This window comes from Fukomys damarensis, unplaced genomic scaffold, assembly GCF_012274545.1.
Source record: "Fukomys damarensis isolate Sample0158 unplaced genomic scaffold, DMR_v1.0_HiC HiC_scaffold_16, whole genome shotgun sequence".
NCBI classification, from domain to species: domain Eukaryota; kingdom Metazoa; phylum Chordata; class Mammalia; order Rodentia; family Bathyergidae; genus Fukomys; species Fukomys damarensis.
In genome coordinates this window covers 103,793,047-103,819,632 of record NW_022900928.1, presented here as the reverse complement: position 1 = coordinate 103,819,632, position 26,586 = coordinate 103,793,047, and the positions used below count along the sequence as shown (strand labels likewise).

At 39.1% G+C, this 26,586-nt stretch overlaps 1 protein-coding gene across 3 annotated transcripts in view; it reads right to left on the bottom strand.

Moving 5' to 3' along the window:
- LOC104856633 (cytochrome P450 20A1) overlaps positions 1 to 17,251 on the bottom strand; it is a 47,304-nt gene extending 30,053 nt beyond the window's left edge. The window contains exons 1-4 of one of the 3 annotated variants that reach the window (XM_010616116.2): positions 17,065 to 17,251; positions 12,771 to 12,820; positions 12,015 to 12,181; positions 9,412 to 9,554 (exon numbers count right to left, since the gene is read on the bottom strand). In XM_010616116.2, coding sequence (XP_010614418.1) covers positions 9,412 to 9,554; positions 12,015 to 12,181; positions 12,771 to 12,820; positions 17,065 to 17,136 — 432 coding nt within the window. In that variant the 5' untranslated portion in view covers positions 17,137 to 17,251. Of the gene's footprint in view, positions 1 to 9,411; positions 9,555 to 12,014; positions 12,182 to 12,770; positions 12,821 to 12,917; positions 12,934 to 16,872; positions 16,923 to 17,064 lie in introns of those variants that run through there. The other 2 variants (XM_019206317.2, XM_019206318.2) reach the window with 2 other exon arrangements.
- Positions 17,252 to 26,586: the final 9,335 nt, after the last annotated feature.

Sequence of the window (26,586 nt, the reverse complement as noted above, 5' to 3'; positions counted from 1 at the left end):
AAAAAAAAAAAAAAAAAAATTTAGAACACTAGATCTTCAAAGAGCACTGGGAATGAACTGTTTGTTTTTGCATGTTGGGGTTCAAACCCAGATGCAAAGAGGCAAGCACAAAACTGAAAGAATTATCTGCACGTAGGGCTGGGGATTTAGCTCAGTGGTGTGGTACCTGCCCTACAGCATAAGGCCCGAGTTCAATCCCCAGTACTGCAAAAAAAAAAAAAAAATTATATATATCTGTATCTGCAGAATTATAAGACCTTTAAACTCAGTAATAACAACCCAACAAAATATAGGCAAAAGATAGATACTTTGCCAAAAAATACTTACAAATAGCAAATAAATATATGAAAAGATTTCCACCACACTAATTGTCAGGGAAATGCAAATTGAAATCACAAGATATACTACCTTTTATAGCTTGTGTCTAGATGTTCCCCCAAAGCCTCATGTGCTCATAGGTAGGGCTTTCGAGATGTGACTGAATAACGGGTGTTTGATGATGGATTAGTGTGCAGGAAACTGGGATGAAGGGAGTGTGATAACTAAACTGGTTCAGCATAGACCTGGGCATGAATAATGGGAAGGCCTTCCCTGGGTTTGGGAACCACCACCCAAAAGGCAGGTAGCCTAGATGGGATAAAGGTAGAGGAAGGCTTACTGCCTGCTCCTTCTGCTTGCCACGCCATAGTGTTTCTCCTCTCCGATGCCCTTCTGCCATGTCATTCCGACTTGGAGTCAGCTGACTACGAACTGAAACAGCACAAGATCCTTGAGCTAAAATAAACCTTTCCTCCTTTAACTTCAAATGTCAAGTATTTGTTCTAGCAACAAGAAACATAACTAAGGTACTACCCATCTGTTAGACTGGCTAAATATTAAAAAGACCTGACCATAGCAAGTGTCAATGAGGGTATGAAGCAATGGAAGTGCTCACAAACTGCTGGTGGACATGTGAGAGAGAAACATTTTGAAAAATGATTTGGCAACTCCTTAAAAGTTAAATATACAACTACTATATGACCCAATCACTCCACACCAAATATTTACCCAAGAAAAGTGAAAGAAGACCTAAGCACAGGATTTATACTCAGATACTCAGAGTGGTTTTCTTTGTATTTGAGTCAGGAAAAACACAGTTAATCATGACAGCCAGTGAAGGAAAAACACATCCCTCTTGAGGCAAACAACCATTAACACCAACTTTGCCCTACACTTCATTGTTTAAGGTAAAAACAGAAAGGTCTCAAACATAAATGAGTCAAACCTCACACCATTCTTTGTTTCAGACAAAAACAGGAGTGCTCTGAGCCAGAATGAGTAAATTTTGCCTAGAAATGTGGTCAAAGGTAAGGCAACCAAGACCTCATTCACATGCTCCAAGAGACACCTAGGGGAACTACATCTTGCTAGGCACAGAATAGGGTTGAGCACGACATCATGCACACATCTGTGATGACTGCTTCATGTTCACACATGTCCATTATGTAGCTGCTACATTCTTTATATGCATGCTAATTCTTTGGCAGAAAATTTATGTATCCTCACTGTTTTTCAACCATAGACCATATACCCGTTAACAATTTATTGCTCCTGACCTATAAATCAACTCTTGTCCTGCTCTATAAAAACATCCTCTAAGAGTTTTTCCTTTGCCATCTGGAATAAGTTTTCCCTGTGGAAAGACCTACAAAAGGTCCTCTTTCTGAATCCCGTGCCTGCGGAGCAAATCTTGCAATGTCTGTGACTTTGCAGTGCCACACTCCTTAGGACACTGGCAGGTAAACCCTCACAACCTCCTGAGCACCTACAACTTACATAGCACCTCCTGCTGTGCTTTCATCCTTTCCCATAGTGTCTTTGCCAGTGTGCAGCAGCCAGCAACCAGCAGCACGAAGTCGCTGGCAGCATGCCCTGCCATCGCCCTCAGAAAGCTGTGCCTCAGAAGAGACATGCCTCCATGAACAGCTCTGACACCCTAGGGGACAGCATGCTACAGAATGAGTTTCCAATAAGGTACATGGGGGGCATTTCCAACAAGTTTCACTGTGTGACACCACAGAAACTTCTCTGCCCCATAAGGTCTGGATCTGTTCCAGGATAAAAAGGAACTTCTTAGGGCCTTCTATCTTAATCCTAGAGGTGGTGACTGACTGCTCTAGACCTACAGTATTCCTATATATTTGTATTCCCATTATTTTTAGTATGATTTTTTTTTTTTTTTTTGGTACCAGGGATTGAACTCTGGATCTGAGGCAGGCAGCAGTAACACTGAGCTAAATCCCCAGTCATGTTTAATTTTTTGGGGGGTGGGGGTGGACCAGGTATCGAACTCAGGTCCTCGTTCTTGCGAGGCAGGGTGGAATCAAGCTAAATCTCTGGCCCTGTTTAATTTTTTAAAGTCAAAGGTCTTACTAAATTGCCTACCTGACCTTGAACTTAGATCTTCCAGCTTCAGTATCCTGAGTAGCTGGGATTAGAGGCCTGCATGTGCTCTTTACTTCTGACTAGACTCTCGTTACTATAATCCTGTTATAATTCTATTTATTAAGCATTCTCTGATTGTGTGCTTTGTCTCACCTGACTGCACTCACACTGATAAAGATCTCTAGAAACACTAGTCAAAAGAGAAGGAACTGTGGGTTCTAAAAATATGACAGAAGGACTACAGATGTGGCTCAGTTGTAGAGCATTTGCCAAGCATGCACAAGGTCCTGGGTTCAATCCTGAGTACTACAAAACAGACAAAAACAAAACAAAACACCTGAGTTTTGTGATTGTGCGTGCCTGTAATCCCAGCATTCTGGAAGGCCGAGGCAAGAGGACTATAAGTTTGAGTCCTACCTGGGTAACTTAGCAAGACCCTGTCGCAAAGTAAAAAAAATACAAAGAACTGGGTCTGAAGCTCAGTTTTGAAAGCCTTTGGGTTGTTTCCAGTAACTAAACCAAACAACCAACCAAGCCCCAGAATGGCAATAGAGTAAGAAAAGAAGCAAAAGGTACTAGAATTGGAAAACAGAAGAGCTCTCATAAATCTGATACCTTTTAAACCATTAGAGTTAGCAAGGTTACTGAATTTAGCAGAGTTCCACCCAAAGGCAGGCTTATATTCAATGAGATTTTGGAGTAGTTCAGAAAAAAGCAGTGCCAAGGCCAGCATGGCTGAAGGGTCCATGGAGTGAAAAATATGGGAAGATTAAGAAAAAACAAAAGAGATACTAAAAAGCAAAGAAAAACAAAGGTGCAGCCTGGTGGGGCTCTTACTCCTGATGGGAGAAAAAGACCACCAGGCAAAAGTGGGGCATTTATTCATAGTGGTAGGGATAAGGGAAGTGCAGGGGGAAGTAAAAAGGGCTGGTCTTAAGAGAACAAAAAAAATAGCTCAGGTCTGCAGGACATCATGCTTGACAATTTTCTGGCAAATGGGCGGGAAGAAGACTGTCCTCTTCTGGCCAGGCCTTGCTCCACCACACCCTTTTGTTGCCTATTATCCTCCCATGGGGCCCTGCCTCATCCCCAGAACAAGACCAGTTAGACCTGGCCATAGTGATTTACGGCACAGTGCCCCCAGCAATACAGTAAAAAAAAAAAAACCAAAAAACAAAAAAACAAAACAACTTTGGGTCATTATGTAGTAATCACTGTGAAGCCATTAGAATTTCAGAGAAACAAGTGATTTATCTCTCCCTCCCCCATAGTGGGGCTTGAACCCAGATCCTTCAATCTAAGGTACAGCTGTTGCCCAGGCTAGACTTGAACTTTGGATCCTCCTGCTTCTGCTTCCAAGACTGCTGGGATTATAGGTGTGCAACACCTCTCCTGGCTTTCTTTTTGTTTTGGGAGGTGGTGGTATTGAGGATTGAACCCAGGTGTCACATATACTAGGCAAGCACTCTACCACCAAACTACATTCCCAGCAGTATTTGGGGCTGAACCCAGAGGGGTTTTGCCACCAAGCTACATCCCTATCCCTTGTTTGTTTTAATATTGAGATAACCGTCTCAGTAATCTGCCAATCTGACTTAAAATTTGAGATCCTCCTGCTTCAGCCTCACCAGCATCTAGGACTACAAGTGTGCGCCAGCCCAGAAAGCGGTTTTGAATTTCACCCTGCTTTAGGGTAGTATTAACTGCAATATTAAAGATGAAACAAACATCAAGCACAATATAACTGAGGGGACCAGAAGCAAGCCACAGTAAAGAAACTCTGGAGCCAGGACTCAGACCTTTTTTTTTCTTTAGTTTCTTGTCTTTATTTTATTAGTACATGCTTGCAGTTCATGCAGTTTATAACCATCTTGGGAGTAGTTACATGTATATACCACAGCTTGCTTCTTCTTTTTTAAAAATCCCCTTCTTCTCCTTCATCCTCCTCTGATTCCTCTATCCCATTTTTTCTCTATACCATTCTTCATTATTGTTGATATTACTAATCTTAGCTAATGTTGTGACATGTTGTTTACATTAATTGAGGTTATAAGGTTCCTAAACATGGCATTATCTTTGTTCTATTTATTTTCCCTTCCCCTCCTTGTTTCCTTGGATAATCTCCCTATTGCAAGAGATCCATACCCTTTCCCCTTCTATCTATTCTTTACCATTCTCTTTGTGCTTTGCCTCACTCAAATGAGAGATACCATATGGTATTTAAGTTTGTGTGTCTGGTTTATTTCACTCAACACTGTATTTTCCAGGTGCATCCATTTTCCTACAAATGTGTCAAATTTGTCATTATTTATAGGCCAGTAGTATTGTTATATATAGACAAACTTCTTTACCCAATCATCTGTTGATGGGTATACAGGCTGCTTTCAGGATTTAGCTATCAGGAATTGTGCTGGTAATGTATATACTGCTGTAATATGATAACATAAGCTCTTTGAGGAAGATACCTAGCAAGAAAAGAGTGGCTCATACGGAATTCCTATTTTTAGTTCTTTGAGAAATCTCCATACTGATTTCTATGTTTCTACTAGTTTACATTCCCACCAACAATGAAGGAGGGTTCCTTTTTCACCAGAGATGCCAGCGTGTTACTGGTTTGATTTCTTAATGATTGCCAATTTTTCCAGAGTAAGATGAAATCTTAGCATTGTTTTAATTTGCATTTCTCTAATGGCCAGAAATGTTGATCATGGTTTCATGTACTTGTTGATCATTTATATTTCTTCCTCTGTGAAGTGTCTGCTCACTTCTCTTATCCATTTCTTGAATGGGCATTTAATTTTAGGTGGTTTTTTTTTTAGTTCTTTGTATATTCTAGATGTTAGTTCTCTGAGTAGCTGGAAAAATTTTTTTTCATTCTGTAGGTTGTCTCTTCATTCTACTGATTCTTTTGCTCTACAGAAGATTTTAGTCTGATATAATCCCATTTGTTGATTCATGCTGTTATTTCTTGTGAGATTCAGGTTCTGTTTAGAAAATCTTTTCTTATACCTATATCTTTTTGGGGGGAGATACCAGGGATTGAATTTGGGTCCTTGTGCTTGAGAGGCAAGCAGTGGAACCACTGAGCTAAATCCCCGGCCCTCTTATATCTGTATCTTTAAGTTTTACCTACTTCATCTTCCAGGACTTTTGTTTTACTGTTTAGATCTTTGATCCATTTTTATTTTAATTTAATGTATGATGAGAGATATGGGTCCTGTTTCAATCTTCTGCAAACAGATAACCAGTTTTCCTAGCATCACTCAATGAACACGTCATTTTTCCTCCAACATGCTTGTGGGCCCTTTGTCAAAGATCAAATAGTAGAATGTGTCTGGGGATATTTCTGTATTCTCAATTCTGTTTCATTGATCATGTGTCTGGTTTTTTTTTTTTTTTGGTACCAGGGATCAAACTCAGGACCTTGCACTTGTGAGGCAGGTGGCAGAATCACTGAGCTAAATTCCTGGCCCCTGTGTTTTTTTTCTAGTACCATGCCATTTTTGTCACTACTGCTTTGTAGTACAGCATGAAGCCAAGTATTGCTGTGCCTCCTGCTTTGCTCTTGTTACCCAAAATTACTTTTGCTATCTGGGTCTTTTCTGGCTCCATATGAATTTTAGAACTGTTTTTTCAAGATATGTAAAGTATACTGTTGGTAATTTGATTGCAGAAGGCATTGAATCTGTATAACAATTCTGGGAGTATAGCCATTTTGACAGTATTGGTTCTACCTATGGAGGCTTAGGAGAAATCTCTCCATTTTCTGATGTCCTCTTCAATCTCCATTTTCAGAGTACTATAATTTTCTTTGCAGAGGTCTTTCACTTCCTTGGTTAGGTCAATTCCTAGGTATTTCTTTTTTATTCAAGTCATTGTGAATGGTATTTTCATAATTTCCTTCTCATTACTGCTATCTACAAATGCAAATGATTTTTGTGTGTTGATCTTGTATCCTGCTACACTGCTGATGTTTGTTATTAATTCTAGAGATTTTTGGTGGAGTTATTTGGGTCTTCTATGTAGCATTTCATGTCATCTGCAAATAATCATAATTTGATTCTTCCTTTCCTATTTGTATCCCTTTTATTTCTTTCTTTTGCCTAATTGCTCTGGCTAATGTTTCACATACTATGCTGAGTAGAAGACATGGTAGTAGACATCCTTGTCTTGTTCCTGATTTTAGGGGAATCAATGTTGTTTTTCCCATTTAGTATGATGCTAGCTATTGGTATGCCATAAATAGCTCTTATCATACTGAGATATGGTCCTTCTACACCTGTCTTCAGGGTTTTTATCAGAAAGGGGTGCTGGATTTTGTCAAGTCTTTTCTGCATCTATTAATATGATCATATGGTTTTTGACCTTGCTCTTATTTATGTGACATATTACATTTATTGACTTATACATGTTGAACCATCTTTGTAACTTGAGATGAAACCTACTTGATTGTGATATATGACCTAGTTGATAATGTGCTGCAATCTATTTGCTAATATCTTGCTCAGGATTTTGGCATCTATGTTCATTAAGTAGATAGGCCTATAGTTTTCTTTTTCAGTTGGGTCTTTATATGGTTTTGGAATCACAGTAATACTGGCTTCCATAAATGAACTTGGAAACACTCCATCCTTTTCAACTGAACATTTCAAATGAACATTTCTCAGACAAAGAAGGAGGAACAGCAAATAAACAATGAAAAAATGTTCAACCAGTTGTGGTGGTGCCCGCCTGTAATCCCAGCATACGGGAGATTGAGGCAGGAGGATCACTGTGAGTTCAAAACCAGCCTGGGCTACACAGTGAGTTCCAGGTCAGTCTCAACTACATAGTGAGACCCTGTCTCAGAAAACCAAAAAACAAACAAAAAATGAAAAAATGTTCAACATTATTGGTCATTCAAGAGATGCAGATGAAAACAACGCTGAGATTCCACCTCACCCCCCAAAAATGGCTGCTATCAAGAAATTAACCAATAACAAAAGCTGGTGGGGTTGTGGGGAGAAAGGATCCCTTCTCTACTACTGATAGGAATGCAGACCAGTGTAGTCACTGTGGAAATTAGTACAGAGATGCCTCAAATAACTAGGATTAGAGGTCCCATTTGACCCAGCTATTTCCCTGCTGGGTATCTTCCTAAAAGAATTAAAGAATCATACCAAAGCAATATATGTGCACCCATTTACAGCAGCACAGTTTGTAATAGCTAAAACTTAAAAACAGCCCAACTGCCCAAATGGAGACTGGATAAAGAAAATGTGGGTTAAAAAAAAATTAAATGGAGTACTACTTAGCCATAAAGAAAGAGAAGCTAGACATTTATAGCTAAATGTATGTACATTGAGGCCATACTCAAGTGAAATAAATAGGACACACATGCGTAAATACTGAATAGTTTCTCTGGTGTGAGAAACTGCAAGTGTAAATAAGGAACAAAATGTATTATAAATAATGTGACATAGGAAGAAAAGGTCTAAAGAGGAAGGGGAAGTGGGAAGGGTAGGGGAAAGAAAAGGGAAAGGAATAAATATATGAAAAGGATAAAACAGAAACAAAGTCTGTAAATACAGAAGGGTGAATGGGTTGAAGGGAGGGCAGGGGAATGGGGAAAAAAGAACCAAGATATGTTATGTAAAGGTATAAATTCCCAATAACGAATGTTATCACACTGTATAACTAAAATGTACCAATAAAATCAATGAATGAAAAAAATGTAAAAATTTGAAATGAATTTTCCACTTGGATTTGTCTTTGAGCAGAGAGAAAAATGGGAAAAAAACAAAAAGGATTAAGTCTGTAGTCTTGGACTGTAGCTCAGAAGCAGAGCATGTCATAGCATGCATGAAGCCCTGGGTTTAATCACCAGTTCTACCAAAAATTCTGTGGGGTGTGGTGGCTCACACCTATAATCCCAGCCCTTTGGAGGCTGAGGCAGGAGGATTGCCACAAATTCCTGGTCAGCCTGAGTTACACAATGAGTTCACAACCAACCTAAACTACTTAGAGATCCTGTCTCAGAAAGGACAGAGGGAAGGAAAGAAGAAAAGGAGAGAGGGAGGGAGGAAGGAAGGAGAAAGAATAAAATAGAGGCTATCATAAAATAGGAAGTTAATGTGATGGCACATGCCAGTAATTCCAGCATTATATGTATCATATATAGATATATATATATAAAGTAATATATGGTTACTATATAAAACATGGAACATCTAGTAGTATAAAGAAAACACCCATAACCTGTCATGTAAAGGTACAAGATCCCAGTAATGAATGTATACCTAAAATGTACCAATAAACTCAATTAAAAAAAAGAGCCATAATTTCACTATATATAAAGTATATTAATACATATTTTTGAGATCATAATGTGTTCACAATTTTTTGGCAGGGTTGTTTTGTTTGGTTTTTAACTATTCTTTTTTTTCTGTACCAGAGATCAAACTCGGGACCTTGCACTTGGCAGCAGAACCACTGAGTTAAATCCGCAGCCCTGTTTTGTTTTCTGAGAGAGGGTGCTACTATGTAGTTTAAGATCAGTTTGAACTGCAGAGCGAGACCCTGTCTCAAAAAAACAAAACAAAAGATTCTGGCCTGACAACAACAGAAAAATCAATAGACACAGAAGAGCTCAGGTCTCTCTGTTCCATCTTTCCAGTTACTCAGGAAGCCTGGGGATGTAACTTAGTGGTGAAGCAACTGCCTAGCCATGTGTGGGGCCCTGGGTTCCATCTCAAGCACCACAAAAACAAAAACCAGAAACAAAATAAAACAAATCTTTACAAAGTGAGTCTACAATTCATAATGCTATTTTCTTTTTTAAGTGTATGGGTTTTTGTGTGTTTCTTTCATTTTGTTTAAAAATTTCAAGAGAAAAAATCAGCTTAGAGAGACACAAGGAAAGAGTGGCAAAGACAGCATACCAAAAGTTTTAAAACATACTATTATTCAACACTGCAGAACACCAGACCAATCTACTCAGCACCTCACCTTTAGCAGGAGAGCAAAGTTACTCTGCAGAGCCTCCATCACAGCACGGCCACACAGCTTCTTTCCAAGGTGGTGCTGACTCACACTCTCACCACCAGACTGATACCTCAGCAATGACTTCAGCATGGTTTCAAAAGGGTCCACTGGAACAGACAGGTCAAACTTTCTAAATAAAAAACATCACTGAAAAACAGTCACTTGCTAGGCAAGGTGGTGCACGTAAACCTATAATCCCAGCATTTGTGAGGATGAGGCAGGAGGATTGCTGGGAGATCAGGCCAGCCTAGGGTACATAGCAAGTTCAAAGTCAGCCTGAACTACATAGTCAGACCCTGTCTCAAATCAAAAACAAACAAACAAAACAAAACAAACCAGCAACAACAGCAAAACCTTCCAAAAAAATCCCCCAAAGATCAAGAAGGGTAACTGATGAGATGATAGCTGAGATCACGGCATTTTTTTTTTTTTTCACAATTCCCCAAACAATTTTTTCACAATTCCCTTAACAGTTTCACCTGTATTTTTCATTTCTTTTAATCAGGTGAAAATCTCATTTTTACTTGTTTCCAAAAGATTATGAGTGAACTTGAAATCTCTTCATTTGTTTACTGGCCACTTGTATTTCATCTTTCTTAATTACTTTGGTTTTGCTCATTTTTTTACAAGAGTGGTTTGTTTTGTGTTCTTTTTATTTTTTTGGTTTTTTGAGTCAGGGTCTTGCTATGCATAGTCCAGGCTAACCCTGAACTCGTTATGTAATCCAGGCTGGCCTTGAGCTCATCCTCCTGCCTCAGCCTCCTGAGTGTTGGGGTTACAGATATGCACCACCACACCTAGTTGTTTTGCTTTCTTATTAGTTTTTATAGTGTGTGTGTATGTATGTGTGTGCACATATGTGTGTATGAAACAGTTTTCTCATTTCTTACTATTTGGTCAGTTGATTTGTTTCTTTTGGTGTTTTGTGACAGGGTCTCACTATATAGACCAGGCTGGCCTCAAACTTGCAATCTTCCTGCCTCAGCCTCCTGGTGGCTGGGATCATAGGCATACATCACCATGCCTGGCCTTTAGTCTTGTATTATTGTAAGAAATGATGTAACAATACTTCTTGCTGCCAAAAAAAAGTTTAATATTTAGTCATGTTTTCTTCTTTTCGTGTCTTCATATTTTAATCATTTGGAATATGACATAAAAGACAATGCAGTAGGGCCAGGGATTTAGCTCAGTGGCACTGCGCCTACCTTGCAAGTGCAAGGTCCTGAGTACTATCTCTGGTACAGAAAAAAAAAAGATAATGAAGGGATTAATATTTTTTTCAAATATCTAACTGGTTTTCAAAAATATTTATCTTTTATCTCTTATTATAAAATACTATCTTTGCTGGGCATGGTGGTGCACGCCTGTAATGCCGGCGCACACCTGTAATGCTGGCACTCAGGAGGCTAAGACAGGAGGATCACTATGAGTTCTAGACCAGCCTGGGCTACATACATAGTGAGTTCCAGGTCAGTCTCAACTACGTAGTGAGACCCTGTCTCAAAAAACAAAACAAAACAAAACAAAAAAATAATAATACTATCTTTAAGAAAAGATAAGCATAAGGGGCTGGGGATTTAGCTCAGCAGTTCGGTGGCCTGCCTTGCAAGCACAAGGACCAGAGTTCAATCCCCAGTGCCAAAAAAAGATAAGCATAAAAAAATTTTAAGTGATAAATACACATAATTGACTAATAATCAGCCTTAGAAAAGGAGGAAATTCTGTTGTTTTCAAGAAGACATAACCTGGAGAATGTTATGCTAAGTAGAATAAAGCAGTCACAGAAAGATGAAAACAAAACAATCCTGCTATTTTAATTATTTGTAGCATAGGTTTGCTTTCTGAAGAGTCTGTAGATTAATCTAGCTTTATACCACTACACTAGTGATGGCAAACCTTTTAGAGTGTCCAAACTGCAACCCAAAACCCACTCATTCATCACAAAGTGGGAACACTGTAATTAAACTTGAATACTGGGGTTTTAGGTTCAGAAAAAACAATCCATACATTAACATCTTTTGTCTTAAAAGAAAAACAAATAACATGTGTACCATAGGTTTGCCACCACTGCACGATGGTACAAAGTTTTCCCTTATTAAGACTCTTTAGGGGGCCAGGAATTTAGCTCAGCGGTTCAGTGACCTGCCTTGCAAGCGCAAGGATCCGAGTTCAATCCCCAGTACCAAAAAAAAAAAAAAAAACACTCTTTTGGTTTTTTCCAGGTTGCTCATTATATATTTAATCTTCAAGATGCGCCCTACAACATTTTTTAATGTTACTGGGAATCAAATGTCAAATTATTTTTCAGGTTTCCCAAAAAATCCTATTATACTTTACAGTGAAGTTTTGTTGTATAGGTCTACAAATTAACAAAAAATATAATTTTACAACATTGTCTTAAATGAGGTGAAATGAAGCACAATGTCTAGGCAGCACAAAATGCTCAATAAATAAATAAATACATAAATAATAAATGTTACCTCTTCCTATCCAAAAACAATGTATAGTTACTTATAAACATTTACTCTTCAAAAATAACAATCAACTAATTAGAAAACGGAACTTACAAGTCCTGTTGGGGTTGATATGCTGCTTCAGTACCTCCACTGTACCCAGGCTAACCACAAGGCGCCTGCCAAACCAGAAAGAGACCACAGGCCCGTATCTCTCGTGCAGATTAACCAGGAACTCGTGCAAACTTCCACTGTTCACAATATCTGGAAGATTGCCATCTCTGATAAAAAATGAAACATTTAACGATACAATTTAACTTGAAAAATTCAGAAAAACCAGTTGATTCTGAATTAACTATGTCAACAGATAAGAGCAAACTTTCATGAAATTTAAATTACCCCAAAATCCAAAACCCAATTATATTTGCCTTCTTGCTGTGTGCTTCTATAGTTATATTTAGACATAGATTTTTCCAAGAATTTTGAGAATTCAAAACACTTAAAACCAAGTGAGAAAGCTACACTAGGAACGTCTGACTTAGATTCTGGAGAATGCCCAACTCTGGCAGCACCTCATTCTGAGCTGGCAACAGACATCATCACAGGCTGATGAAGATCATCACATCAGCTATGGCAACTTTTTCATCTTTCTTTCTAAATTCTATCTATTTTCAGCTTTCTCTGGCAAGGAGAAGTGAAAGTAAATCATGTTTTGGACCTGCATCCTTTTAGTTCTTAAAGTTTACAATGTATGTGCACAGGTAAATTTAAAGTGAACAAAGGAATTAAACAAGATGATAATCTGAAAATATGGTTTAGCTTTGTTACCAAAAATGAAGAATTGACTCTACTTGAAGTACAAATACTTACTTTTCTTCAGTTGGAGCAATGCCTGGAATTCCTGCAGCTTGCCTAGAAGCCTTAAGGAAAAAAAAAAAAAAAATGTTTTCATCTTATTTTGTTTTGTTGTTTTGAGACAAAGTCTCCCTATGCACTCCAGGCAGGCCTTAAACTCACTATGTAGCACAGGCTGGCCTTGAACTTGCAGTGATCCTTCTGCCTCAGCTCCCCCCTCGAATCCTGGGATTAGTTCTGTACAATGAGTTATCGTATATCCTGCAAATCAGATGTGTTTATTAAGACAGGCAGAACCTTAAACAATGGTTTTCCTACTCACTTGAATCTAAAAAATTATTTTAAAAAATGGGTTATTTGCATGGAAAGGGAAAAATATTCTTTTGTCAAATAAACTAAGGTATTCAAAGACTATCTATCTATCGAATGCATTTTAATATATATCAAGTACACTGGTCCCAACTGGCATGGTTAAAAAAAAAAACAAACTATGTCCATGTTTATAATAGTTTCAATCCTGAAATAATTATGCTCCTTGTAGTTAAAGAATTTATCAAAATTGGGCCAGGGATTTAGCTCATTGGAGCTGCCCTAGCTCATGTTTGTTTTTATTTTGATTGTTTTGTTTTTCAAGATAGGGTGTTGCTCTAAAACTCAGGTTGGCCTTGAACTCACTAGGTAGCCTAGGCTGGCCCTGAATCTCCTGCCTCAGCCTTCCAAGTGTTGGGATTACAGGTGTTCATCACTATACCTGGCTATGACCTTTCTTTTGTTAAAATACCACAGGAAGCCCTGGACATTTTAAATCATAAATACCCCCAATGGCAAACCTTTTAGAGGTTGCAATGATAACAAACAGCTGGCTGTGGCACAGGTGCCATAGTTTCACCATCACTGTGCTGAGACTCTATTTCTACAGTTTATCTTCTTTCCTGAGGACCTAACTCTACCCCTACTCAAATCTTCATCCTACTTCAGCCATTCATCGCCACGATCATATATTAGGTCTTCACATTACCAGTAAATTTAACATCACTAAAATTTTAATTTCAGGCGCCCAAATCTCTAATCACCTCCTATCTTTTCTCTCTTTAATATCTTGATTCAAAAAATATTCTTACCCTAAAGGAACGTTTTTTGGGGGGTACCGGGATTCAAACTGAGGACCTTGCGCTTGTGAGGCAAGTGGCGGCTCCACTGAGCTAAATCCCCAGCCCACCCTACAGGAACTTTTAAAACACCTACTCATATACTCATTTCCCACTCTACCCAACTTAGATTTCATATTGTCATTACCACAACTCCTTTGCACGTATTTCAACTCCTTTTCCTCTATCCTTTTTTCATAATCATCAGCAAAACCTCAATTCTGATAAAATCCCAAGCTCTATCAACTCTGCCCCTGAAGCCATGCAGGTAGAGAAAAACACAGGCCAAGGAAGACACAGCCACGTTGACTTGACTGATAGCACTATAATTTGGTAGATGATCCAAGGAAGCACTGGCAGTGTCATAATTAAGAATTGCAAGGGAAAAGATTTAATGCAAGACTCTTAATTTATAGGATTATAATATTCACCCAAAAAGTCAAATGCAAATGAGCATAAGAGGTCTGTCCACAGGCTAGAAAACCCAAAGAATGTAACCAAGGGCCTGGATCCCATGACACTGTCCCACACAAGCCCAGTTGAAGGCCTAGAGCCCAAGGAAATGCCCCATACAAGTCCATATTGAGATCTGCACCAGGAAGCTAGAAAGTCTGCACCGGCAGGGTGAAGGATTTGGGCCACCATGCTGAGAGATCTGCATGCACTGCAGCCAGGAAGTGACAGTCAAGGTGAAGACCATAGCTCCCCTGATGAGAACAGCAGCCATCCCAGGTGAGGTGAGGACTTGAGTTGCACTTGAGAACAGCTGATTTCGTATTAAGAAAATTAGCCATGGCAAGCTTCTCCAAGAAAATCAACAGCATGCAATTTTCCCTTCCAGTTCTGCTTTTACGCCATTGGCAAAAAATTCCCAGGTGGGAATAAATCTGTATGTTACAAAATATTCAGGCCTTAATTCACTTATCTACAACATTTGATTCAGCTGATTATTCTCTTATGCTCAAAACTTTTGGATTCCTTCTATTTATCTGCCTGCTCCTCTCCCTCTTCTCAATCTCTAAACACTGAAGAATTCTCAGACATCTCTCTTTTCTTTAAAATCCCTGGGAGACAACAAGAAGCCTCTTAGCTTTAGGACCACCTACATACTGGGAGCTCCCAAACCTATATATCCAGCCTAGTCTTTTCCTTTAAAACTCAAAACTTATATATCCTATTATCTTCACCTGGATGTCTAAGAGGTATCTCTCAAAGCTAGTGTACCCAAAACCATACTCATAATTTCCATGAATACCCGTTGCCTCCCACCAAAATAAGATTAAATGTAACTAAACAACAAAATCTCTGACTGACTTTCCTTAGAGTCAGTACATCTTTTTTTTTTTTTTTTTTTTTTTTTTTTTTTTTTTTTTATTTTTTTTTGGTACCAGTGATCGAACCTGGGGTCTTTGTGCTTCTGAGGCAGGTGCTGGGACCACGGAGCTAAATCCCCAGCCCTTAGTACATCTTTCCATCTACCAGGCTGAAAAACACTGTTTTTTTAATGCCTTTCTTTTGCTCACAAGTTCACATCTAATCCTTTGGAAAATCCAGTGGCTTTGTCCTCACAATGGCAGAGTTCTCACCATCTCTGTCTGAGGCTACTTCCATGGTCCAAGCCGACTCAACTGGGGGGGTGGAGACAGGGTCTCACTGTCTAGTTGAGACTGACCTGGAATTATGTAGTCCAGGCTGGTGTCGAGCTCACAGCAATCCTCCTACCTCAGCCTCCCGAGTGCTGGGATTACAGGCATGTGCCACCATGCCCAGCTCCAAGCCAACTCAATTTCTCAACAAAATGATTGTCATACCCAAGATCACAATTCTGTTCACATAGCAACCAGAATTTTTAAAATTTTATCTAATAAGATTAAAAATGTTTTGAGATGGGTCTTGCTATTTTGACAGGCAAGAAGTTTCTAACTTGTAACTTTCCTGCCCCAGCTTCACGTATAGCTAGGATTACAGGTGCATGTCACTGTGCCTGGCTTTAATACTAATTCTTTTTTTTGTCCTGGGGATCGAACTCAGGACGTTGTGCTCGTGAGGCAGGCAGCGAACTACTGAGCTAAATCCCAGGCTCTTTAATACTAATTTTAAAATTCTCCTTAAATTGTAAATGTCAGTCATCCTTTGAAACTCTCCAGTAGCATACAGAATGAAAGGCCACAAAACTGCTTACCTACAAGCCACTTAAAATTTGTCTTTCCTCCCCATCACTTCAGTCCAGGCACAGAGGCCACACAGTCCCCTGAGGGTTTCCTCACTCCTTTTACCTGGAATGCTCTCTTCGAAACCAGATTGGCCTGCACCTTGACACCTTCACCTCAAATCTGTGTGTGTTGTGTGTCTCTGTTTACTGGGGACTGGGTCCAGAGACTTCACAGTGAACTACATCTCTACCTTTTTTTTTTTTTTTTTTTTTTTTTTTTTTCTGAGTCCAAACTTGAGGTCCTCCTGCATCTGCCTCCATAATGCTGGGAATACAGATGTGTGCCACCACACCTGGCTCAAATGTCTCGTTACCTTTTGCCCTCCCTACTTTAAAATACGAATCATTCCTCTTTTGAAATTTATATTTCTTTGGAGCTGAGAATGAACTCAGTCCGTGCGTGCCAGCCAAGGGCTCCACCATGAGCACACGTCCAGCTCCCTTCATATACTGTATTTTACACTGTAACCCTCAATTTTATCTAACTTGTTCCCTGCGTTGACTGTGACGTCCAGCTATTTCTCAACTTTTACCATAAAACCAGCTCTGCTCTGCTCTGCAGAGCTTTCTGGGGTTACTTTGGTTTTTTAGAGACCAGGTCTCGCTACGCGGCCCGGCGGTCAGGACCAGGGAATCTCCCGTTCCTGCGTGAGGCCGGACTGCGGACCCAGGCCCTGGTAAAGGCATCTTCCTCTTAGCGATGGACACCCGAACCCAGGTTTGGCTGAACGGCCCAGGACCCCCACGGTAAACTCACACTGAAAGGGTTCGGCGACACGTGACCCACGTGCTGTGCCACGTGATCCGCGTGTTGCACCACGTGACGGGTTCCAGCCAGCGCCTCCCCTCAGACCCGCCCCCTGCCGTCTGACCCCGGCTAAGCAAAGCGAACGCTGGACTAGAGAGGCTCGGACAGCATCCAGAGCTCCTGAGAGCCAAGATGGGTTACCGGGTAGAGGTAGAGCACTGCTCCCACCAGTGCCAGCAAGAAGGTCACGGCGAAGATCGCGAAGTCCAACATGGTTCCTCAGCCTGGGAGCCACGTCTTGGATCGTCTGCTCTGGCAGCAGCAGTTCTGCCTCGAGGGACTGAGGAACGGGTGTGTGGGCGGAGCAGCCGCAGGGCCAGCAGACCAATAGACGAGTGGGGGCGTGGTCATGTCTGTAGCTGGGATGGAGGGGAAAGCAATAGATCACCGAGGAGCTTCGGTGACCGGGCCCTAAATCCCAACCCAATGCGAGAACAGTGGATTTTAAATGAAAACCTCTCAAAACTGTGGTTCACAAAGTGTAGTGCTGAGACTAGCGCATCTCTGTAGCCTGAGAACGAGTTAGAAATCCAGATATTTAGTCCCCACCCCAGACTTACTGAGTAGAACCACACTCTGGGTAGAGGGGATACATCAATCGGGGTGGTTTTGGTTTTTTTTCCCAGCACTGGGGATTGCACGACGGCCTTCGGACTGAATTATCTACCTAGTCTTTTTCTTATTTTTGGTTTTGACGCAGGGACTCGCTAAGTCCCTGCATTGCCCAGTTTGGACTCTTAACTTTCAGTCCTCCTGCCTCAGCCTCCCAGAGTGCATGCAGCATGTACAGTATGTATCTTGACACCGCCCTCTCAGGGATACCTTAGACACTGAAAATTTGAATCGAAACTACTGAATTAAGCTAACCTAACCCAGGCAGAGGCGTGAACTCTCAAGAGTGAGTACAGGAGAGTGGTGGGCAGGATACCTGAGTCTGGTAGCTCTGAGTTATGATAAATTGCTTGAATTTTCTGAGTTTCCATTTCCTTCTTTGCAAAATAGTGACAGTAATAACACACTGAGTTGCCTGTAGGATTAAATTAGATATTCCATGAAAAAACACCTCACATAGCCCCTGGCAGAACTGAACTAAGTTTTGTAGGGCAGAGTTCCGCAGTAGTTGCTCTGGGCACCTGAAGATCCTTGTGTCTCCCACGTGCAGTTTTGACATGGCTAGTGTAATTCTGCTGCTTATTGGTAATCCTTTTACTGAAAGCATCCTGGGGCTGGGGATTTAGCTCTGTGGGGCTGGCGCCTGCCTCACAAATACAAGGTCCTGAGTTTGATAGCTGGTATCAAAAAAAAAGAAAAAGAAACGTAAAAGAAAGCATCATAAAACTGTTTTATAGCATCAAGAATGAACAATTCAACCAGAAAAATTTCAGCTGCCTCAATAAATGTCTGTTACATAGTATGAAATGTGCTGCATTAAAAGTGCCAAATCTTTTGATATCTATAGCAAAAAATGAAACATTGATTTTTTAAAATATCTCATTTGGCAGAAATCTCACTTTTGTTGTTTTTAGATGGATCTTGCTATGTAGGCTAAGCTGGCCCCAAACTATGGATCCTGCTGCCTCAACCTCTGGTCCAGCTCGGACTACAGGCACCAGTCCAAACACCCAGAAGAAATCGCGCTTTTAGCTATCCATATTAATTCCAACATATGTGTGCATGTGAAATGGTTCCCCCCACCTTTTTAAATGGCAGTTCTGGGAATTAAACCCAGGGCCATGTACATGCTAGACAAGCAGCTCTGCCACCAAGCTACACCACAGCCAGAGTTCAGTTTTTCAGAGTCTTGGCTATAATTTTGAAGACATATCTCAATAAAATGATGCTCAAAATCAACTGTAACATATTTTTTAAATGCATGGTGTAGCTGAGTAACAGGCTCCTTACACAACAGTCCTCCAGGATGTCTGGATTCCTCTTTAGTCCTAATTTGAGATCTTCTAAACTTTGAATATCTATGAAAAAAGAGACAAATTTCAAGGTGGGAAGGGCATAATATTTCAGATACTGAATCTAAAAAGAAATGTCAGGGGTTCAGTGATAGAGCATTTGCCAATCATGGAGGCCCTGGGTTTGTGTCCTGGCACCCCAAAAACAAAAACAAACAAACTAAAAGCTAGACATCTACCATCTCTTCCTGTGTTTTCCATACCTTTTGCTCAGATACTCCTTAAAAGTATTCTAAATAACCATATAATATATATATATTTTAACTTGAAAGGATTAAATTCTGGCATGTTGTAGTCACATTTGGAAATGGTTATATATCTTTTAAATATAAAAAAGGGAATTTAAGGAGTAGTGATGTGATAACTAGTATCAGATTTTTAAAAATTCATAAACTTGGGCTGGGGATTTAGCTGAGTGTTGCTGCCTGCCTTGCAAGCTCAAGGTCCCGAGTTCAATCCCCAGTAACCACCCCCAAAAAAAGTCACAAACTCTTTGAAATTTTCCATGTTTCCTTTTTCTAAACTTCTGTTGTACTTCAACTACAGATACTGTCCTAGTGAAAGTATCTTTATTGAAAGTAATGTTCTTCATTAGCTGTCATATTTCTTTTCAATGTATATTCATGTTGAATTAAAGTTTTCAATTCTATGACTCTAAAACTCCCGTTTTAAAACTCCGACAATTTTTCAGGCGGGTGCGATAGTGTTTATCTGTAATCCCAGCACTCAGAAGAATGAGGCGGATGATTGCTGCAAATTCAGCCAGCCTGGACTGTATGGCAAGACTCTGCCTCAAAAACGAACAAACAAACAAAAAACCAAAACAGAAAGCCCCAAAACAACCCTCCTATAATTTTTAAAATATCTAAAATAATTAAACATTTAAATATTTTAAAGTTTAAAATATTTAAAATTTTAGAACAAATATTTCTTCAGGATCAAATTACCAGTGTGATTTTGTTGTTATGCAATACATCAAAGCAAATATAGTATGTGATAAATATAAGTAAAATTTTTTGAAAAAAGCAGCCCTTTAGATTGGACACTTTTTGCATTCATTTAGGAATTTATGAATAAATATTAATTGAATATTAATAATTATAAAGTTAATGTTAAAATATTAATTGAATATGAATTAATGTTAATTATTAAAATGAGTCTGGAATCAACATTAATTCTGTTTTTTGTTTTAGTCACTGTAAGCCTCATGAAATGTTTCTCACATAAATAACAAGATGAGGCATTGTTATATATAAAACAATATCATTTGATTTTTTTTGCAGTCCTTTTTTTTTTTGATACTGGGGATCAAACTCAGGTCCTTGTGCTTGCAAGGCAGGTGCCGGAATCACAGAGCTAAATCCCCAGACCTGCAGTCCTTTTGAGACACAGGCCAAATACATGAACACTGATTGTTAACTTATTATATTTAATGGCCTATTACTTCACATCTCAGTTAAGCCCTCTTTCCATTTTTCTGAAAGTAACTGGAAACATCTATACTAATTCTTTCCCGCTCCTATCCTCCTTCCAAACCATCAGGTCTGTTTCCTGCCATTCTTTGCCCTGTACTGTGACATTATTTTTTTTCTGAGACAGAGTCTTGCTATGTTGTTTGAGCTGGTCTCAAACTCACAGTGATCCTCCTGCCTCAGCCTCCCCAGTGCTGGTATTACAGGTGTACAGCACCATGCCCTCCCTGCACTATGACTATTGAAACTAACACTTCTGACTATACCACATAGCTCTTTATGAACTGCTAGTTGAATTCCACTAAAAGGAAGCATTAGCAGGCTGAGGCTAAGAAGAAAGCAGATTCAGAAAGTTCCTTTTCTGCTTTCTCTTAGTGAAATTTGCTGGAATTATATCAGGAGTGGCAAATCTATGACACCTGTGCCACAGTGGTCTGTTTGTATCATTGAAAGTTTTAAAAGGTTAGCTGTCACTGAAATATAGCCTATGATATTGATAGCTTTTGAGGTACAAGTTAGTCTTATGATCTGATCTTCTAACCCTGTCTCAAGGTAGAAAAATAAAGAAAATAGAGAAGGGCTGGAGATGTGTGAAGATCCTGGGTTCAATCCACAGCACTGCAGTCAAGCTTGATGATGCACATCTGTAATTCCAGCACTCTGGCAGGCCGAGGCAGTAGGATCAAGCCCAGTTTGGCAATTTAGTCACTTAGTGAGACCATCTCTCAAAATATAAAAGCAAGAAAGGGCTGGGGATGTAGTTCAGTGTGAAGGCCCTGGGTTCAATCCTCATTACAAAAAATGAAATCCCAAGTACTGCAAGGGGAAAAAAAAGAGCTATTTTTTTACTGCATCTTAGAGCTTGTATGGAATAAAAAAGAAAACTTTAAAGCCTTGAACACAGCAGATGATACTGCAGATGGAAAACCAGTTTTCCATGGTGATTTCAAATCCCTCAATTTGTGCAGCTGCAGGACAGATATGGCCGAGTATTCACCCACAAAGTCTGAATGTACAGGTTGTAGAGTTTCACTGCTGATAAAAAAGGCCAGTCCAGGGACTGGGGACTTAGTTCAGTGGCACCATACCTGTCTTGCAAGTGCATGTATGGTCCTGACTTTGATTCTTGGTACAAAAAACAAAACAAAATAAAAAGGGCCCATTTATCAATGCTTTTTCTCCTAAATTAGGGCACTGTTTGAGAAAGAATAAGACTCTGATATCATAACATTTGGTCAAAGAAAAACGAAAGCTGAAACTCCAAGACCCTCTTACCTGAATGAACTTCCCTTATGTGAGGAAAATAGCTTTTCTCACTGACAGAGTCTCTCAGAAGTTATTCTGGGGTAGTTACATAATGAGGGAATGTCGAGTATCCTCAAGAATACTCATTTCCCTTTAGCCCCACACTAATAAAGAGATTAAATCCAGAGTGATTGGAAAGAGAATTGTCAGTTAAGAAAAATCTGATCAATATGGCTTCCCAGGAGGAAGGGGCTGGGTGATGGCACATAGCAGGGTACCCCATGATGTTTTTCACTATTGCCAGCACATGGTGATAATGTAAACCAGATGTTTAATTGGTTGTCATTGCTTTAAAAATTTCAGCATACAATGCCTAGAGCTGCAGAACACTGGTTTATGTCAATGAAGCATAAAACCTTACCAATTTGTATCAGAAGGAACCTAGGAAGAGAGTAGAAAATGGAAAAGAAAACAAAGCTCTTAAAGGCTAAATTTATTTACATTATTTAGGATTTAGGGAATGAGTTATGTTAGCATCTGAGATTGATTCTGAATGTGTATATTTGGTTAATTGAAGCCTTGATTCAGTATTGGCTTACAATAACTCAAGTAGAGACTTCAGCCATCTCCTGGCGTCGTTTTGTTGGACTCTAAAAACTAAGGATTGTGGGTCCACACCTGTCTTTGTAAACAGTGTTATATGGGAAGGCACTATTCTTGTTTACTTATCACTTCAAGTAGTTTTTAGATCTATACATAAGCAAATTGATACCACACTTAAATTTTGTGTACCTACATATATCTTTTAAAGAGTAATTAAATATTTCAAACTGTTCTTAAGCTATCAGTTGCAACCAATGTAGTCACTCCGCTATTTTTTTTTTATTTTTTTAAAACAACTGGATTGAAGTAGAAGATTAGGGCTGGGGAAAACCAGACAACTAACTGGGCAGAATGTGTCAAAGGTTATAAAAATCCAGGGATATCCTTGTATACAAATAACAGACTGACTTACAGAGAAATTGGGGAAAAAATTCCTTTCACAGTAGCATCCAAAAAAGAAAAAGAGGGCCGGGGATTTAGCTCAGAGGTTCAGTGGCCTGCCTTGCAAGCGCAAAGACCCGAGTTTGATCCCCGGTACCAAAAAAAAACAAAACAAAACAAAACAAAACAAAAAAAAAACCTAGGAATCAGTCTAACGAAGGAAGTAAAAGACCTCTACCTTGAAAACTCAGCATTTTGACAAGAGATTGAAGAGTATAATCAGAAAGCATCCTTTGCTCCTGGGTAAGAAGAATCAATATAGTAAAAATGGCCATACTTCCAAAACTGCTATATAGATTCAATGCAATCCCGATTGAAATTCCAACAATATATTTCACAGAACTAGAGAAAACAATCCAAAAACTCATTTGGAACCAGAAGAGACCTAGAATAGCAAAAGAAATTCTGGGCAACAAAGACAATCCCCAACATGAAGAAGCTGAAAAATAGTTATTTTAGGATCAAGTCATCTAGTTTGTAGGAACTGGTCCATTCCATGTTTATGAAAGGTTCTCTATTCTTCTGAGGCTTTGGGCCTCCTGGTCTGGAATGGTCTGTTCTATAAACAGGATTTAGGCCAGGACAGTAAATTAAGGGGGAATTTACAAGGCTGAAACAATGTAGGGAAAGGTCAGAAGTCATGAAAGATGTCCTTAGGACTTTTCCTTTCATGAACAGATTTAATAGTACAGATAGGAAGTAAAGGAGGGAGAGAGGGCCAAAAATATGTAAACACATTTCAGGAAAAGAAAAAGAATCATACGATTTTTTAAACAGATGGTGTGACCCTCATGTGGAGGACATTAGAGGATATAATATGTCACAGAAAACCCACTACACTGCTGGCCCTCAGAGAAGAAATTAAAAATGTACAGCAATGTCAGTGACCACAGCTATCCAAGCAGTTCACCCTAATAAATATCTGGAAGGTAATGGCCACTATTTTGTGAATCTCTTGTAATGGTAGAGGACAAAGGTAACATATTAATCTAATGATGTCTCAATGCATTTAGTATTAAAATATTTATACAACCTTTTCTTTTCCTGAAGTGTGTATACACTTTTTTTGGCGGACTCTGTAGGCGTACATGGTAGCTTGCAAAGTCAAGTGTAAGAATGCAAAAGAGCTGTCTGCACACTGGACAGAGGATCCACTCAAAAGTTATGAAAGGGTGGCATTTTGTCCTTCCTGGCATAGACTCTTATTCTGGGCATGCTTCCCTGCATGTAATGCATCTACAAAAACTACCATCCATTAATGTGAAATAGGAAGAAAAGGTACAAAGAGGAAGGGGAGGTAGGAGAGGTAGGGAAAAGGAAAGAGGGGAATGGAATTAATATGAGAAAATTAAAAAATGAAAACAAAGTCTTTATCAGTTGGGAGAGGTGGAGGGGTTGAAGGGAGGGCACAGGAATGGGGAAAAAATAAGAACCAGGATAGCCGGGCGTGGTGGCGCTCACCTTTAATCCTAGCACTGGGGAGGCTGAGACAGGAGGATTGCTGTGAGTTCGAGACCAGCCTGAACTACATAGTGAGCTCCAGGTCAGTCTCAACTACATAGTGAGACTCTGGCTCAAAAAAAACAAAAACAAACCCAAGGTACATCATGTAAAGGTACAGATCACAATGATGAATGTAACTGAATTGTATACATTAAAATGTACCAATAAACTTAATGAAAAAAAAAAAAACAAACCAAAAACTACCATCTATGGACTCACAGAATGCCTTATCACCATAATGGTATTCCACACAGCATTGCTTCTTACCGTGGAACATATTTCATGGCTGAAGAAGTGAGACATTTGGCTCATGCTCACGGAATTCACTGATGTTGGCACATTTCTCACCATCCAGAAGCAGCTGGATTGACAGAAAGGTGGAATAGCCTTTGAAGGTGCAGTTACAGCACCAGCTAGATGGCAGTGCCTTGCAGAACTAGGGCAGGGACTCCAGAAGGGTGTGTCACCTATAACCAGCATTCATGGGCCTAGGATAAGGGGTGGAAGTGGGAATGGTACCACTATTACCCCTAGTGATCCACTAGCAAAATTTCTGCTTTCTGTTCCCATGAACTTACACTCTGCTGGCCTAGAAGTCTTAGTCTTACTTCCAGAGGAAGAAACAATAATGCCATAAAACTTGGAGCTTAAACTTGTGTCTGCTTTATGAATAAGTAACCTTAATAAGAACACATGGTAAAGGTACAAGATCCCAATAATGAACGTAACTGTACTGTATACCTAAAATGTACCAACAAACTCGGGGGGGGGGAGAACACATGGGCAAGGTTAGTATTTACAGTGTCAAAAGTTAATGGAGAAAAAAAAAGTTAATGGAGAAGGGCAGGGGTATAGCTCTACAGCAAAATGCTTGACTAGCAAACACAAGGCCTTGCGTTCCATCACCAGCACCCCCCAAAAAAATTGGCTAAGGGAAAAAACACAACAATGTTTTTCAGTTGACTTTCAAATGAAAGACTAACAGCATGTATGAATTTATGATAAAAGGTGAATAACAATAATTACCTTGTGTACAACTGGACTACAGAAAAAATTGTACTCAGAGAAAAAAACAGTGGGCAAATTTGTTTAACAAATACAAAGAAGAAAAGCAAAATTTTTCAACAAAGATAAAACATTATAAATAAAACAAATTAGCATATATATTAAAATATTTTGGAAACAATGGAATCTGTAATTTGAGGCATTATTTGAACTTCTATTTCCTATTTATCTCATTATTTAGTCTATGTATAGTGTCTCTATAGAGAGAAATATAGATAGAAAGCAGAAATTTTGCTATACAGACACTATATAGAGAGAGACACTAGAGAGAGAGAGAGAGAGAGAGAGAGAGAGTGGTTTCAGCTTTGTGAGAATATTTTTAGCTACGTCTTGTATTTTTTTTTGTTTTGTTTTGTTTTGTGGTACCTGGGATGGAGGAATCAAACTCCCAGCCCTTTGAATAACTATTTTGAAGGTAATGATACACAGTGTATAAAGTATTGTTATTCTTATTTTATGAAATTTTGTCTTTTTTAATAAAATTAAAAAGCTCTCCAAAAATACTGTATTGAATTTGTATACCCAAAGAATTTAGCTCAGGCTAAATTGCATTTGGACTCTAAATTAAGAATTACAGTACCACTGGGCATGATGGTGCATGCCTATAATCCCAGCACTCGGGAGGCTGAGGCAGGAGGATTGATGTGAGTTTGAAACCAGCCTGGGCTACATAGTGAGTTCCAGGTCAGTCTCAACTACATAGTGGGACCCTGCTCAAAAAAACAAAAAGAATTACAGGGCTGGGGCCAGGGATTTAGCTCAGTGGTGCTGTCGCTTGCCTTGCAAGGGCAAGGTCCTGAGTTCAATCCCAGTACCCAAAAAAAAAAAAAAAAAAAACCCAAAACCAAAAACAATTATAGGGCCAGGGATTTAGCTCAAGGGCGTTGTGCCTGCCTTGCAAGCACAAGGTCCTGAGTTTGATCCACAATACCAAAAAGGAAAAAAAAAAAAAAAAAAAGAATTATAAATCAACTGAAAGTAACATCATGTTTTTATTTGATTCAAACTCATTTTCATATACAAAGGTAATTTATTATGTACAAACAAAATCCATTCTTAAAAACTGTTAGAATACAAATTTCCAAGCTATTAAAAAAGTGCAAAAATTTCAATTATTTTTAACTATATGAAACAAATCAAACATTAACTCATATATACACATTACTTTAAAAACACCATTTCATGTAATAAAACATACATCCTATGTATTTAAACTTCAAAGAATGAAGAATGTATTGCACCAAGCTAACAGTAACTTCATTATAATGAGAATATGAATTAAAAGATTATTTACATATTTAAAAACTTGTTCAACTTTAAAACTATTTTTGTTCTGCAAATACCTAATAAATCAGTTTGCATACTCAATA